Source organism: Podarcis liolepis (genome assembly GCF_965112155.1).
Source record: "Podarcis liolepis genome assembly, chromosome: 13".
Taxonomy (NCBI): Eukaryota; Metazoa; Chordata; class Lepidosauria; order Squamata; family Lacertidae; genus Podarcis; species Podarcis liolepis.
The window spans coordinates 24883580-24898950 of NC_139573.1; the positions used below are offsets into that span (position 1 = coordinate 24883580).

General features: G+C 42.8%; 1 protein-coding gene across 4 annotated transcripts in view; it reads right to left on the reverse strand.

Annotated features, from left to right (window-relative positions):
- The window catches only part of LOC310691947 (uncharacterized protein), a 52902-nt gene extending 38228 nt beyond the window's left edge, over positions 1 to 14674 (reverse strand). For 3 of the 4 annotated variants that reach the window (XR_014518618.1, XR_014518619.1, XM_083472239.1), the window contains exons 1-2: positions 3867 to 4186; positions 1446 to 1511 (exon numbers count right to left, since the gene is read on the reverse strand). Coding sequence is in view for 1 of the 4 variants with exons in the window: in XM_083472239.1 (XP_083328365.1) it covers positions 1446 to 1511; positions 3867 to 3888 (88 nt within the window). In the remaining 3 variants the exon portion in view is untranslated. Of the gene's footprint in view, positions 1 to 1445; positions 1512 to 3866; positions 4187 to 12636; positions 12928 to 14254; positions 14321 to 14516 lie in introns of those variants that run through there. The other variant, XR_014518617.1, reaches the window with a different exon arrangement.
- Between the last annotated feature and the right edge of the window lie 697 nt (positions 14675 to 15371).

Sequence of the window (15371 nt, forward strand, 5' to 3'; positions counted from 1 at the left end):
TATTCATTCTGAAGGAAATCAGCCCTGAGTGCTCACTGGAAGGACAGATCCTGAAGCTGAGGCTCCAATGCTTTGGCCACATAATGAGAAGAGAAGACTCCCTGGAAAAGACCCTGATGTTGGGAAAGATTGAGGGCCCAAGGAGAAGGGGACGACAGAGGACGAGATGGTTGGATAGTGTTCTCAAAGCTACCAGCATGAGTTTGACCAAACTGCAGGAGTCAGTGGAAGACAGGAGTGCCCGGCGTGCTCTGGTCCATGGGGTCATGAAGAGTTGGACACGACTAAACGACTAAACAACAACATAGCGTTTTAGCACAGCTTTTTCATAATTATTTGTTGTAAACTGCTTTTATTTTTTTCTTTTTGGGGTAAGTGGCATGCAAGTGTTCTACTCTGTTTTATTTATTTAAAGCATTTTAATACTACCTAAATTTTTATTTAGAAATTTGGGATTGTAAACTCTCAATCTTCTAAAAGGTATAGAAGATTAATAGTTAGGTAAGCACATAGCTGTCAACTTTCAGATTTGAAAATAAGGAATCAGCAGCCTCACCTGTCCTGGGGATAGTCTACGGGATATCTTACAATCCGGGATAGCAGCAGGAAGCAGCGGTAAATGGCGCTGGAATAAGGGAATTTCCCGCAAAAAAAGGGAAGGTTGACAGCTATGGGTAAGCAAAAAGATCTTATGAGGCAATCCTATGTCACATTTCCAAAAGGCTGAGTATTTTAAAGGTAAAGGTAGAGGAACACCTGACCATTAGGTCCAATCGTGGCTGACTCTGCGGTTGCGGCGCTCATCTCCCTTTATTGGCCGAGGGAGCCGGTGTACAGCTTCTGGGTCATGTGGCCAGCATGACTAAGCCACTTCTGGCGAACCAGAGCAGCACACCGAAACACTGCTGAGTATTTTAGGATACAGCAACTCTCTAGCTCCAGCCCACATGAGCTGCTTAAATGAGGATGGGAGGCCCTTCAGAGAGTGGTTTTGCTCTCTAAAGCCCCTGCTGGCCTCATTTAAAAGCAGTCAGTGCAGGATGTAAAAGAAGATCACAGTAGCTTTAGTAAGTGGTCAGAATGTGAGGGAAGGAGGGTTCAGCCAAGCTTAAAGAGGAGGTTTGGGCAAGATATGAGGGGATAGGAAAGGAGGTGAGTGAGGTGTAAGTGGAGGAGGGGTTAGCCAGGTGGAGGGGATGGGAGGCTGGTGGGATTGGTGAGCTGAGAAAGTGTGGGTGGCAGCCTCTACATCTCATATTTTCTATAAGCTTGATGATGAAATGAAACTGCCCTGGCTACCCATCTGTAACTGAAACTGCCCTGACCTTCTTTGATAATGAACATTTAGCATTAGACATGTGGTTTGAGTAGAGGAAGAAACACACACCATTCTCTGCAATCCTGCACACACTAACACACACAGTCTTGCACAGTCTCAAACTCACCTGTAGAAGTGCAAAGCTCTGAATCTTTGTCATCACCCAAACACCAGTGATTTGCAAGCAGAGCACCTGCAATAACATCCATGCAATATGTTTATAATATATTTTAACAAGTAAACAGAAGGGCAGAGCAGTATTTTAATAATTCTGCAGACCTGCTATTTTGGCTGCAGCCTCTTTGGAGTGGCTTTAGTGTATTCTAGCAATCCCTGGTAGTTTCCAATTATGAAAATAATACACATATAAATGAGAGTCAATGTAATGGCATATAATTGCCAAGTTTCCTCTATGTCAGAGCACCTCCTATTCTGCTGCAGGTTTTTTCTGAGTGCAAAAGGGTGCATGGGGTTGAAAGAGATTAGACAAGCATGTCAGAATGCAGAGCTGAGAAGAAACCAATAAAATTGCCCTATCCCATGTGTTTCACACTGTTCCTTCTACCAACACTTCTTTAATTTCTACATTCACATTATGTTGTATAACCCAGTCATTCTTAAACTGAAATCCTTTATTCTCTTGCAGATAGTACTAGAAGATGATGATGATGAAGAAGAAGAAGAAGAAGAAGAAGAAGAAGAAGAAGTTGGATGTTTTCATGAAATGTCCTCCACAAGTTAAAGAGGAAGGCCTAATTTTGGTTTATTTTTAAAAATGTCTGTTGGAAACAGCTTGGGTTTTCTGCAGTCCTCAGGATGCAACAGATCTCTCCCTCAGCTGGGCTCACCATGCAGCTCAGACAAAGATATGCTCATCATAGCTTAGCTAGCTAAACTGAGGACACTGTAAGTCCTCCAGAAGGCTGTTGCAGGGATGTGGCAAGGAGCAGGTGACTTAGACTGGAACCTGAGCTCATTCAAATCAGTCTCGAGTCCTGGAAACCTCACACATAACAGTATTTTTTAGACTTGTTTTTCCCCTGCCTCACTTAGAGCAGCAGCCCTTCTGTTGAAAATGGGTTGGATCTGGCTTCAACCCAGCTTAACTTGTCACAGTATGCTTTATGCCATCTTCTTCTGCGTAGGACTTATGATCTATAATGGAAACTTCACAAAACCTATCGTCATACAGCTTGCCACATTCCCAAAACTAAAAACCCAGTTGTTGAGGCACACGCTCTGGAATTTCCAGGACGTCTGGCAACCCTAAGTATGAGTACATACTACTGTCTCTATTAGAGTTGCCTCTCCCCATTTTTATTTTTAGAGTCAAGCAAAAAATTCCTACAAGGTATTTTTCTGAGAACATTTCAAAAAATATGTTTTCTATGAGTTTTCCTTTTCTCACTGTTATAGTAAAAGGCCATCTTGAAGCATCTGCTTCTAGTATTTTCAACACTTTTCTATGCTGTTTCTGTTCCCACCCACCAGATAGCCTTAGAAAGACATTGGTTTCAGGCAATGTGAGAGGATACAGAATGGGAGCCTGGCTGCCAACTCATTTCCCAATGCCATTAATACACAGAATCAGAGAAAAGGAGATGGAAAATGAAAAGCTGTGCTACTTCTGGAATGTTGGGGAATTTCTCCTCCACTTCAAGTAATTACATGGAATTTTCTCACTAGTTTCTCTGTCCACTAGTAGTATGGAGAAGTATAAGAGGCCATTTGTACATAACTCTCATTACTTATGGGCCTTTTCTAGAATCCTGCTATTTGTCTATTAACTATTTTTAAAAAATAAATTTTCTTAGAGTTTATAAAGAGAATAACAAAGATTATTGTCCAATACAGTGGTACCTCAGGTTACATACGCTTCAGGTTACATACGATTCAGGTTACAGACTCCACTGACCCAGAAATAGTGCTTCAGGTTGAAAACTTTGCTTCAGGATGAGAACAGAAATCGTGCTCCGGCGCCGTGACGGCAGCAGGAGGTCCCATTATCTAAAGTGGTGCTTCAGGTTAAGAACAGTTTCAGGTTAAGTATGGACCTCCAGAATGAATTAAGTACTTAACCTGAGGTACCACTGTATCTATTTCTAAAATACAAACAAAAACATTAATCCAGAGGGGGAAAATAAAGGAACAACGAGAAAGAGATAAAGAAAAGGAAATGATAAATGAATTAAAAGAGAAAAAGAGAGAAAAGTTGGGAAGTTAAAGAATTTCTGATTCTTCATCTGACCGCTACGTATAAACATCACTCACTACATCCACTCCAGTGTAACACCTAATAATTCCACCTTCTATAAACCATTTTCTTCAATCCTCAAATCCAAATGTCGTTATTTCATTTTCTTTTCCTCACAAAAAGTCTGTGGGAAGTTTCCAATCTTTAGTAAATGTTAATAACGACTTTTCTCTGATAAAACATGTCAATTTTGTCATCTCAGCTAACTCCATTAATTTTGACAACCACACACACACTCCTAGGAAAACTCTGATGGGAATTATGGAGTTTCCCTTCCCAGTTTCCCTAACTTACAAAGAACCCAGAAGATATTCATCAGGGCAGAGCAGGAGTTGGCTTGCCAATCTGATGTTTGTCCGTTCTTCCCCACTTCTGACGCACAGCTCCTTCTACTTCTCTCACAGACAAGACGGAAATCATCAAGACTTTTGCAGCATGCATGTTTCTATCCCCTCCCCTGGGGAACAGCCCCACACGTGGCTGCAGCTACGACTCAAGGATGTATAATTTTACACCTTTCCTTCTGGTGAACTATTCAACATATCTGTGACCCTCAGGCACATTCACTTAAATATATTATTTGATGGTCAGAAAGGCAGCTTTTCATCCATTATCCTATTAACTCCCCACCAGAAACCCCTCTGAGAATGAGTAGATTATTTCATATGATAGAGAGAAGATTTAGACATGAAATGCTGTGAAAAATTCATTCTAGGGAAAGAAATAGACAATCTCTCCCCCCTCCCCCCAGGACAGTATTCCCTTAGGATAAAGTGGATGGGGCTGCACACCAGCAGCCCATGCCCGAAATGGAGCTAACGCATGTACACACCCATGCACACAAACCAACCCCTATAATAGGCATGTACAAAGTCCAGCCCGAGGGCCACTTGTGGTCCCCGGACTGATTTCAAACACCCCCCCCCCGCAATTTTGAAAAAGCAATCTTTTGCGGCCCCTGAGCACCTGCCCACTAAAGCCATTTCCTTTTTGAGGGCTCGTCACGTGTTCTCCCCTCTGCGCGGGGGGGGGGGGCATTGCTAGCCCCTGCTCAGTTAGGGAGTCCCTGGTTGCATCACTCCTCGGGTCAACCAATCTGGTCGTCTGAGGCGGGCATGGCTAAATAAATAAATACTACAGTACACTTTTGGGGCATTGATGCTGCAGCGATGGCGGTGGCAGAGGGGCGGCTGCTGCCTTGACCCAGTGATGGATTTATGTATAGACTAAGTAAGCTGAAGCCTAGGGCCTCTAAATCTAGGGGGGCTCGTCAGCCCACCCGCTCCCCAGCAGGCAGTCTAGCTTCTCCCAAAATTGCAAACCCAAGAGTTCATGCGAGGGCAGGGCAACTCAGGCCCAGCAACTATGAGATGCAGGGCTAGTCAGTGGGGCCCAATTTGAAGCAGTGGGGCACAACTTGAATTTTTTTTTTTGTAGGGCCCCAGTTCCCAGCCAAAGTCTGCCAAATCTTATAGATCTAAATGAAATCCATCTAGATTGCCCTGATGCGGGGGCCCCCTTAGGAGCGGCACGTGGGGCCCAATTTGGCCAAATTGCCCCAATTGCCTTAAGGTCAGCCCTGATGAGACTGTGCAGGGGTTGGACTGACAAGTCCTGCACCTTCTAGGTCCCTGGTGTCACTATTCAGAGTACAAACTCAAGGACTTGTAATGGAAATAAAGGGGGGCACTTATTGGAAATCAGTTTTGTCACCTCCCCCCCCCCCCCACAAATCCCGGGACGATGAGCCCAGCCACCTTTTATTCACAGTCGCATAAGCACTACACTACAGCATGGCCATAAAGCTGTATGTTCAACCGCTGAAATACACACCCAATATGTAGCAATGGAGATTTATGTTACTGTTTTATGAATGAACACTGTGTTTTATTAACGGACTCTGTATTTACCCAAGAGCCACCAATAGGGAGCTCTAGAATCTGACAGCTAACCAACTGGGTACTACCAAACAGTGACCCCTATTGCTGAAAGCAGGTAACCAGCAGGAAACGCTTCAGCTCAGCCTTTGCACTGTTGACTGAACACCCCCTGCTGTGCAGACAATAGAGAAAGCTCATAAATTGTATCTCTTCTTTCATACTGGCCAACTTTATTACACTGGTGTAAACCCTGGTGCACCAGGAACCCAGAATAACAGCAAATAAAATCTGCTCATACGTCAGCAACTGATAAGACTTGTCAACCTGTTATTCCAAAGTCTTCCTAAATTATAAAGCTCCAAAATACAGGCCAAAAGAGAGCAGGTCTGGGAATTTCGAGGCATACAATGGGCACCACCAGTGAAAAGGCCCTGCTCCGAGTAGCTCCTGCCTTGTCATTTGATAGGGTGCCCACTTGCCCTCCTTCTTGACATGGAATGCTCTCTGTTGGAGTCTCCTGGTCCAATATAAAGACCATTAGAAGGGAGAGCAGGGACCTTCTATGGGACCTTCAAGTTCCCAACAGCTGTTAATCAAGCAAGCAAGCACACAGGTCACCTTTGTCACAGGTGTGTCACGCCTATGTCCTGGCCAGGCCTACACCCAATCTTGTTTCTGTACACTCTTGTTTGTTCTCAGTAACCAAAATCATATTATCAACATATACAAGGAAAAAGGTTGTTTTCCGTCATTTGCAAAGAATTGTACAAACCCTAGTTGGTTAATTGATTTGGCAACTTCTATGCACATGACGTCTGATGCCAACCCCCCCCCAAAGAGTTAAATGAGATTCAGGTGAGGGTCATATGCCTTGTCGATCCCAGCAGGTATATAACAGGAAGACCCGGCCTGCCCAGGCGGATGACCTGCCCTCAACCACCACATTTCCCCTTCCTCAGAGGCTTCTGTCTCCTTTCTCCATGAGCCTGGGCAGCCCCTGAGTTGTTGGTTCTTCGGTGGTGGTGGAGGTGAAGGGGTGCGCGGTGGGTCAGGCATGGAAGGCGGAGGAGGGCCGAGAGCGGCAGCGGTGAGGCTTGGGCAGTACAGTGCCTCCCTTTCCATTGGAGCAGCCCCAATTCCATTCCTACTTGCGTGCAAGCAGAAGGGGGCGGGGATCCCTCAGCTGCAGTCCAGAAGATCTCAGTTTCACACTTCGCATTAGTTCAGGCATGTTTTTGTTGTTTTTTTCAATTGAGATGAATACACTGTAAAATCGCAGTTAATATCAGTTGGTCTAAATCAGGTATAAATATGTTTGGACACAAGTATACCTGGTGTTATGTTCCTGTTAATATGTTGTGAACTTAAAAGTTGACAGACAACCTTTATTACTGTGTAATGTACTTTACTATGTTCCTGACATATATTTCAGCTTTCTGGATTTATTTTTCATCTGGCCTTCAGATATGAAAGGCAGAGTGATTTAATTTTAATGATTCTAAGAATGTCAGGCAAAATGGTCGGGCCTTGCGCATGTTCACTTCATCAAATCAGGCCTCAGCTCTGTTGTTGTTGCTGCTGCTGCATGTTGTAGTCTCCATGACAAAGGATGCTGTAGAGTCTCAAAAGTTGAAGGAGCCCAGGTAAGGAGATGCTAATACTAATGGAGAGCTTCTTTCTTTGAAGTTTGACCACAGTCACTGTTCTCTTCTGCCTCTTCAACACCTAAGTGTAAATGTAATTTAAACCCAACAATTTCTGTGGCAACAAATTTGGGGCAATTTTTTTTTGAAAACGCTGAACAACTTTGGCCGGCCCTCACACATGATCACTTCATCAAATCTGGCCCACTTTGAAATTTTTTTGGACACCACTGGCCTATAAAGAAGGGAGAGTGCCTGGGTTGCATGGTGAGACCTTGTGGGCCAGCTTAATGCCACAGGACCTTGATCCCTGCTCTAGCAGTTTCTGATATTAAAGTGGAAAGAGCAACAGTTTTGTAAGGCAAGTGACCTGGTCCTTCCTGCTGTCTGGCTGCAGGTTTCATCATATTACATTCTATCTCAGCTGTGAAGGATTCAGCCATTCTATTAGTATCCCCATGGAAAGGGGCTCCAGCTTCCTTGAAGATGTGGAAGTGGTCATTTCAGTGAGCCTTTAGACAGTCCTAGGAAGATTATTTCTGTGCCCCAAAGAACTGTGACAATTTCTGAATTAATCTGAGAGAAACTCATCAAAACTAACTCATATTGAATTATTATTCCAGTGTTGTGTTTCATTTCTTTTTCAAACTTGTCTGTTCATTGCAGTTGCTCTTCTTTATGGAAATTCAGCATAAGGAAAAGAAAAGAACTTTTTGTGGGGGGACTTGGCTCTTTATATGACAGGGTCCCCAGGTAACTTGAATAGCTAGTGGGTGGATTCTTCCTTTTGGCCAAAGCACTATGGCAAGATCTGCTGAGATAGGGAGTTTGGGATGCAATGGCTCTTTGGTTAAGCCAGCTGATTCCTGACTCATCTGGGTTCAGCCAGCATTAAGTCCCCAACCCTGGCTCAGTCAAAGGTGTAACTTGCTCAACCCAGTTCAACCAGGGCTCAGCCTGCTGAGCCAAAACAAGCCGAGACAAGGCCGATGTAACTTCCACAAATAAATCCCTGTGACATGACATGGGTAAGACCAAGAAGGGAGAGTTTACGCTGGATTCTAAACCCATTCATCTAGATCATGTGATCTGGCAATCTGGCATAAACACACCTTTCAAGAGTTGTTTTCCATTTGGCAGGCTTAAGTAGAGCAGCAGCTCTGCTTCTAAAATGAGGCTCGGATCTGGTTAAACTTCATTCCGGTTTAACTTTGGTTGGCTTTACTGTAGCTTTTTGTGCAAAGGGTTGCGTCCTAATAAGCAATGGCATACTTTGAAAAACAGAACTGCAAAAATTAAACATAGCCATTAAGCCAAACTTTTAAAAATGCATGCATAAAAACCTCAAAGGAAGGAAGTGTATTTATCAAAATAGATGTTAGGCTGAACCAGTGTGGTAAATTAGTATACAGTAAATCTAAGTGCTATTTCGGGGCTTCATTACCTATTCCATTCTCTCCTTTTAATGCCCTTTTAATATTTTAGCTTATTACTCAAGTTCACCTTTCACAGTTGTAACAACACCATTGCTTATGAGAGTCCATGTCAGGAAACATCACTAGAACAACAGAATAAAAAAATTCTGAAAGTGATCAAAACGTTTAATAAACATTATCGTATCATAGTCCCACCTCCCTGTCACTGATATGCAAACTAGCCGCCCTCATCATCCTGTTTAGCAAGCATCTGAAGTGGCCCTGTCCATGTGCCAACATACTGCATAGAGTGAGCATGGGAAAGCTGTGGCCCTTGAGATGCTGGTGGACTCCATCTCCCATCTGCCTCAGCCAGCATGGCTTATGGTAAAGGAAAATGGGAATTGTAGTCCAGCAGCAACTGGATGACCACAGCTTGATACAGAATCTGGGGTGAATCTACAATCATGGGACACTTCCCAGCCTGCACATTTTCCCTGGGAAATAGGCAGTACTCATGCAATGTACATGACAGGAGGAAGGATTTCAAGTCTCCCAAGTGAAAGGGAAGGCTGGGGAGATGATCTGTAAGGTGTTCCTTTGGGGAGGAGAACTTACGAAATTGTTCTCCATTTGGACTGACTACTTCAGCTGGACAGAGATGAGGGGGTGCAAAGCAAGGCATCACAGGGAAAGTACTATGGATAGGGTTCCTCAGCTTGGGGACTCTATTAAAGCAGAGCCGTTGTTTCAGCAGTCATGAGCATTACATGGGAACTCCCCTGTAGCTAGTTTGGCCTTCTATGAGAGGGACCAATTCCCTTTAAGGGACTTTAATGAACATTGACTCTGACAGTGAAGGACGCTCGTCCTCTGAGCAGCACAACCTCAAATGGCTGGATAGATACCAGCACAATACCATCTACTACTGAAAATGCTTCTGATTTGGTAGTTACACGTCGGACATCTTGTTTGGACAATTTGCTCTCCCTCCTGCCTGGAATCCGTGGTCACAAAATTGCATGCAGCATAAAAGTGCTTTCAGTGTTTCACCAGTTTTAAAATCTTCACCTGCTCATTCCTACGTTTGTGTCTTGGGAGGAATGAGTGTGGGATGTAAAACTGCAGTCAAGTACAACATTCCTACAGTAGACATGTGACTTGAAGAGGGTGTGGTCTGTTGTACTAGCATGGAGGAGCACATGGCCTCCATGTTCTGATCAGTGTGTATTAAATAATATATCCTCTCCTGCCTCCCTAATCATCCCCACAATGAGGTGTGTAATAAGAATTCCTTTGTGGATGAAAAATATTTAGGAGCCAGGAGGGAAGTTGCCAGTTGGATTGCTTTTAAACTGGTGTTGGGAAACTCCAGTCCATAGGCACACCAAGGCCCATCATGTCTGCTCCTTTGGCTGACCAAATTATGGGAGCCTTCTCCACCCATCCTACACCCGACATCCTCAGCTTGTTTCTGATTTTAACCTTTTAATATGGTTTTTATTATATGGTTTTATGTACCGTAGTTATATACCATTGATATTTTCGTATGAATATCAGCATATAAATATTTTTCTAAATAACTAAAGCCAGGCCTTCAATGGAACAATTGGGAACTTCACATGGGCCCCCAGTTGTCCCTTTGCTGGAGCAAAGCATGCCTTGCTCAAGGAGAGGGGAGAAGCTTCTCCTTCCCAGTGTAGCTCTTTGAAGCCCTGTTGTGCTGTTCCTTTGAGTCCTCAGTTTTGGAGGTTGAAAGGCATGTCATGAAGTGGCTTGCAAAACATAGGGTGGACAACCCCCCCCTTTCTTTGTGGTTACCATGTTTAGGAAACATATGAAGGGATTTTAACAGAATTAATCATGTGGTGGACAGGTCGGGTTGCACTATCCATCTATCAAAGCTGGCTAATGGGGTTGGACCCCAAAAGGTTCCCCACCATGGTCTTCCAGCTGAGGGTCCCCATATAATTGTATTTCTATCTGTATATCTATTTCTCTACTCATTTACATAGACTGTAGTCTTTGTAAACATAGCACATACCAGGTGGCTAACATATTATAGAAATACGACACAATACAGAGCAACACAATAGCTCAACAATTTATTTGGCAGAAATACAAATAACATTTTAAAACATAGGCATGTTAAAATAAGCAGCACATGATTTAAATCTCAGTAGACAAAATGCTATCCATTGAAGATGTCCATTAATACTATGCAAACACCTTTGCTGTATTGTTTTCAGTACCTGCTATAAAAACTTTTGGCAAACCAACCAGATGTCATGAACCCAAGCCATTTATTGGAACCTTAAAGGTCAAAACTAGTTCTTGACCTGGGCTTAGTAGAATACTGGAAACATTATTGTAAGTGAATAGATGGATGAGAGAAGGAGGTTAGACAAAGAACAGTCTGGAGGCATTTTTCTTTCTTCCAGTGGGATTTCCTAGTTTCTAGGTCCGAACAAGGAGCAATTACACTTCTCCATGAAATAGGTGATGATTGGAGCTGAGACCAGGAGAAGAAGCACCAATGAGGAGCGGAGAATCCAAATATAGGGAGGTATTGTCTGACCTGGATCGACTAGCAAAAGATCAGAAAGGTTTGGGTGTCTATTCAGATATGACCAGAGACAGGTAGATAAATCAGCAGATAGACATTAACAAGTTCCCTATGGTTTGATGCTTTTTGGAAGAATGTGCAAGTGTATTATAACAGTTTTCCACTCTGATTATAAATGTTAATGTGCATCATAACAATGGGTTTGATTTGAAGTAAAAATCAATGGTTATGACATAATCAATGGTTATGACGTACTCAAAGTATAATTTAGCTGGATGGAAGAACACATGTAATCTTTCATGCATTCTTCACAAAAACATGAAGTGCCAAAAGAATTGAAACAAAATGGACTTAAGATGATTTAAGCCCTATTGCTAGAGGCTAGACACATAAATTATGAATATTTTTAACAGGTTTCAAAAGCATCACTCTTTGATAAGCTGCCTAACAGCAATGACCGCTCCCCACATTAAATGGGGGGGCGCCTTTCGCATGGTTGTGTGCAGCTCCCCGGATCCCAATGCAACTCCTGGTAGTTCAGGCTGGCTTCATCCTCCCCAGGCTGGATACCTGGAGGTTCTGTGCCAATCCCACCTGGGGAGGTGTTGCCAGGGTGAATCTTACCTGCAAAGCGGCAGTTGGCTCCCACCCTGCCCTCCCTCAGTTAAGTCTTCTTTTGCAGGTTAACCTCTTCTCCACAGGTATGCAGGCGCTGCTACATCAGGGTTACTGTTGAAGGGCCAGAAAGGAATTTTCCTGCATTGGCAGGTTTTGCCTTTCCCGTAGAAAAATGTCACAACTTTGGTGGTTTCAGGCCTTGGGCGGAATCCTTTGGTTTATCTTCCTAAATGGGGGGGGGGGAGTGAAACGGTGATCCATGCCCCCCTTGTGGCGGTGATACCAGGGTTCCCCGTTAAAGGGGTCTTGAGGGAGGCATTGTCATTGCTCTCCCCTTCAACGGCAGTGAAATGGGGGGGCAGGCTCTCTGCTTGAACATATGTTCCCCAGAGCCAGCCCAATCCCCACACATTCTGGATAACCTTGAAGTCTCCCAGATCCCTGGCTGGGAACTGAGAAGGATAAATGCCCAGTGCCTGAGCCAAAGTCTCCCTACATCTGAAACTTAATAAAGTTGGGGCCAATTTTAATCCCATAGCACGTTGTCTTGAGTCATTATTCCACTCGGGGGTTGCATGGGGTGGGGGGGAATCCGCCTGTCCATGCAATATCTATTTTAATAGGCCATTGACCAGTGTTCCTGGAGAAGTGCCATCATCTGTATGCTATTGGCCAGGTCCTCCAACATCTGTTGCATAGGTGTAAAACACCACCTATTTTTGTTTAGATAAATATATGAATGTGCTCCAGGGAAGTCTGAACATGCTGCATGACTATGATTAACTGTTGTGGTAGGGGAATAGAAATCAAATGGGTGGGGAATTAAATGGACTGTGCTGGAATATGGTGTGGCTGGCTAACTGGAACTCTAAACAGGACTATCCCACCATGCAACATTCTCTTGCAGGTCCTTTCCTAGTCTGATCATTTCTACAACCTTACCTGACTGGAGAATCAGATTCTGAGCAAAACTGAGAGCAGATGTCTTCTCTTGGTTCTTTGCATCCTTCTGCTGGTAACCACAGGAATATTGGCCAGCATTCTTTGGCAATGCATAGACTAGGTATCGAGCATATTGAGATGTTGCTTTCTTGAATGAAACAGGAGCCCCATCTTTACAGAGAAAGAATCTGGTCACCACAACCTCTAATGGAGCCGTACAGAGTACTGCAATAATTTCCCCTTCAGAAACCAAAGTTGAATTCAAGAATAAACCAGGAGCAGGAAGTTCACCTAGAGAATGAACAAATTGAAGAAATAAAGAAAGAGCATAAATGAATACAGAGAGTAAGTGAAAATGTAGTTGCAATAGAGGCTGAACATTTGAGTAATTATGTGGAATTAGATTGCTTTATCACCTTTATATTTGCCTTACTGTATTGCTTTTTAGCACTGTCCCCCCCCCCCAGTAATTATTTGTTGTATATTGCCTTTAATTATTTCTTTTTGGGGAAAGTGGCATGCAAGTGTCCTACTCTGTTTTATTTATTTAAAGCATTTTAATGCCACCTCAATTTTTATTTAGAAATTTGAGGTTGTAAACTCTTAATTTAATTTTGAAAATGTAAATAATAATAATAATACATTTATTGTCATTGTACAACATGTGTACAATGAATTTAAACAAGCCCCCCTCCCCAAGACTCAATCTCTTATCTAACAGCACACCACCTCACCAGTCAATTTCGCTATGTTATTTTCCATTCAACAGCCTAACAGCCCACGGATAGAAGCTATTTTTTAGCCTGTTGGTATGGCCGATTATACTTCTATATCTCCTGCCCGAGGGTAGAAGATTAAAGAGGTGATAACCAGGGTGTGAGTCATCCCTGAGAATTTTTCTTGCTTTCCTAAGGCAACGATCCCTTTCGATGATTGTATAGAAGATTAATAATTAGGTGAGCAAAAATATCTTATGAGGCAAACCTATGTCAAGCTTCCAATAGGATGAGTATTTTAGGATGCCGCAACTCTGAATATTGGCCAGAATTCTTTGACAATGCATAGACTATGTATCAGCATTTTGGGATATTGCTTTCTGGGATGATATAAGAGCCCCATCTTTACAGAAAATAAATTTGGTCAGCACAACCTCTAATGGACAAACACATAGTACGAAGATAATTTTCACTTCAGGAAAAAAAATTACATTCAATAAGAAAAGAGGACCAGGAGGTTCACCTAGAAAATAAGAAAGAAAGAAAGAAAGAAAGAAAGAAAGAAAGAAAGAAAGGAAAGAAAGAAAGAAAGAAAGAAAGAAAGAAAGAAAGAAAGAAAGAAAGAAAGAAAGAAAGAAAGAAAGAAAAGCATAAGTGAATACAGAGAGCAAGCGAAAACTTAATTGCAATGGAGGACGAATATTTGAGCAATTCTGTGAAAGTGCATAGATTGATTTATCGGCATTATTTTCTTTCCTAGCACTCCTTTTTGTGCTCTTTTATATCGCATCTTAACATGTTTATTAGTTATACATTGATTTTAGGAATGTGGCAGTACACACACACACACACAGTCCTGAAGTCCTTTACATACTTACTGGTGTGCACAGGCTCAAACTCACCTGTTGAAGTGCAAAGCTCTGAATCTTGGTAATCACCCAAACACCAGTGATTTGCAAACATAGCACCTGCAATGACATTCATGCAATATATTAACACTATGTTTTAACAGGAAATAACAAGGGCAAAGCAATGATTTAAGAATTCTCCTAACCTACTGTTTTTACTTCAGCTTTTTTGGACTTGCTTAAGCGTTTTCTATCAATCCCTGGTAGTTTCTAATAACCATATTCATGAATTCGCTTCCCAGTTTCCCAAACTTACAGAGAATCCAGAAGAGATTCATTAGGGTGGAGAAGGAGTTGGCTTGTCAATCTGACGTTGCCACTCTTGACTCTCAGGTCCTTCTACCTCTCTCACAGACGAGATGAAAATGATCAGGACTTTTGCAGCATGCATGTTTCTGTCCCCTCCCCCAGGGCACACCCTCAGATGTGGCTGCAGCTACAAGTCAAGGATGTATAATTTTTACACCATTCCTTCTGATGAACTATTCAATGTATCTCTGACCCTCAGGCACGTTTACTTAAATATAATATTTGATGGTCAGAAAGGCAGCTTTTCATCCATTATCCCATTTCAGAAACCACTCTGAAAATTAGTAGCTTAGTTCACGTGAAAGAGAGAAGATTCAGAGATTAATTGTAGTGGAAAATTCCTTCTATGGATATAAATAGGCAACATTTTTCAGGATAAAATGAGTGGGGCTGCACCCCAGCAGCAAATGCCCAAGATGGAGCTAAAGCATGTACACTCCCATGCATATACACTCCCATGCACACAAACCACCCCCATGGCCTTTCAAGACTGCATTGAGAGACCTCATGGGCCAGGTGTATGCCACAGGGCCTCGATCCCTATTCTAGCAGTTTGCACTGAGAAACTGGGTAGAGCAAGTCTGCTCACCCTTTTGGCGTGGCGGCATTGTGGGACAGCAGAGGCTCCACTAAGGCCTCAATGAGGGAATCATGACATAAGTGCCCTGTCCAGATAGGTGGCAGGGGTGTAATCAATTCATTGGGTCTAAACATTGTATTTGGCTAATATTATATTTCATCCTGGTGGTTGAGGTTCATTGATTCAAGTTAATTGATAATATTAGCCAAATACAATATTTTT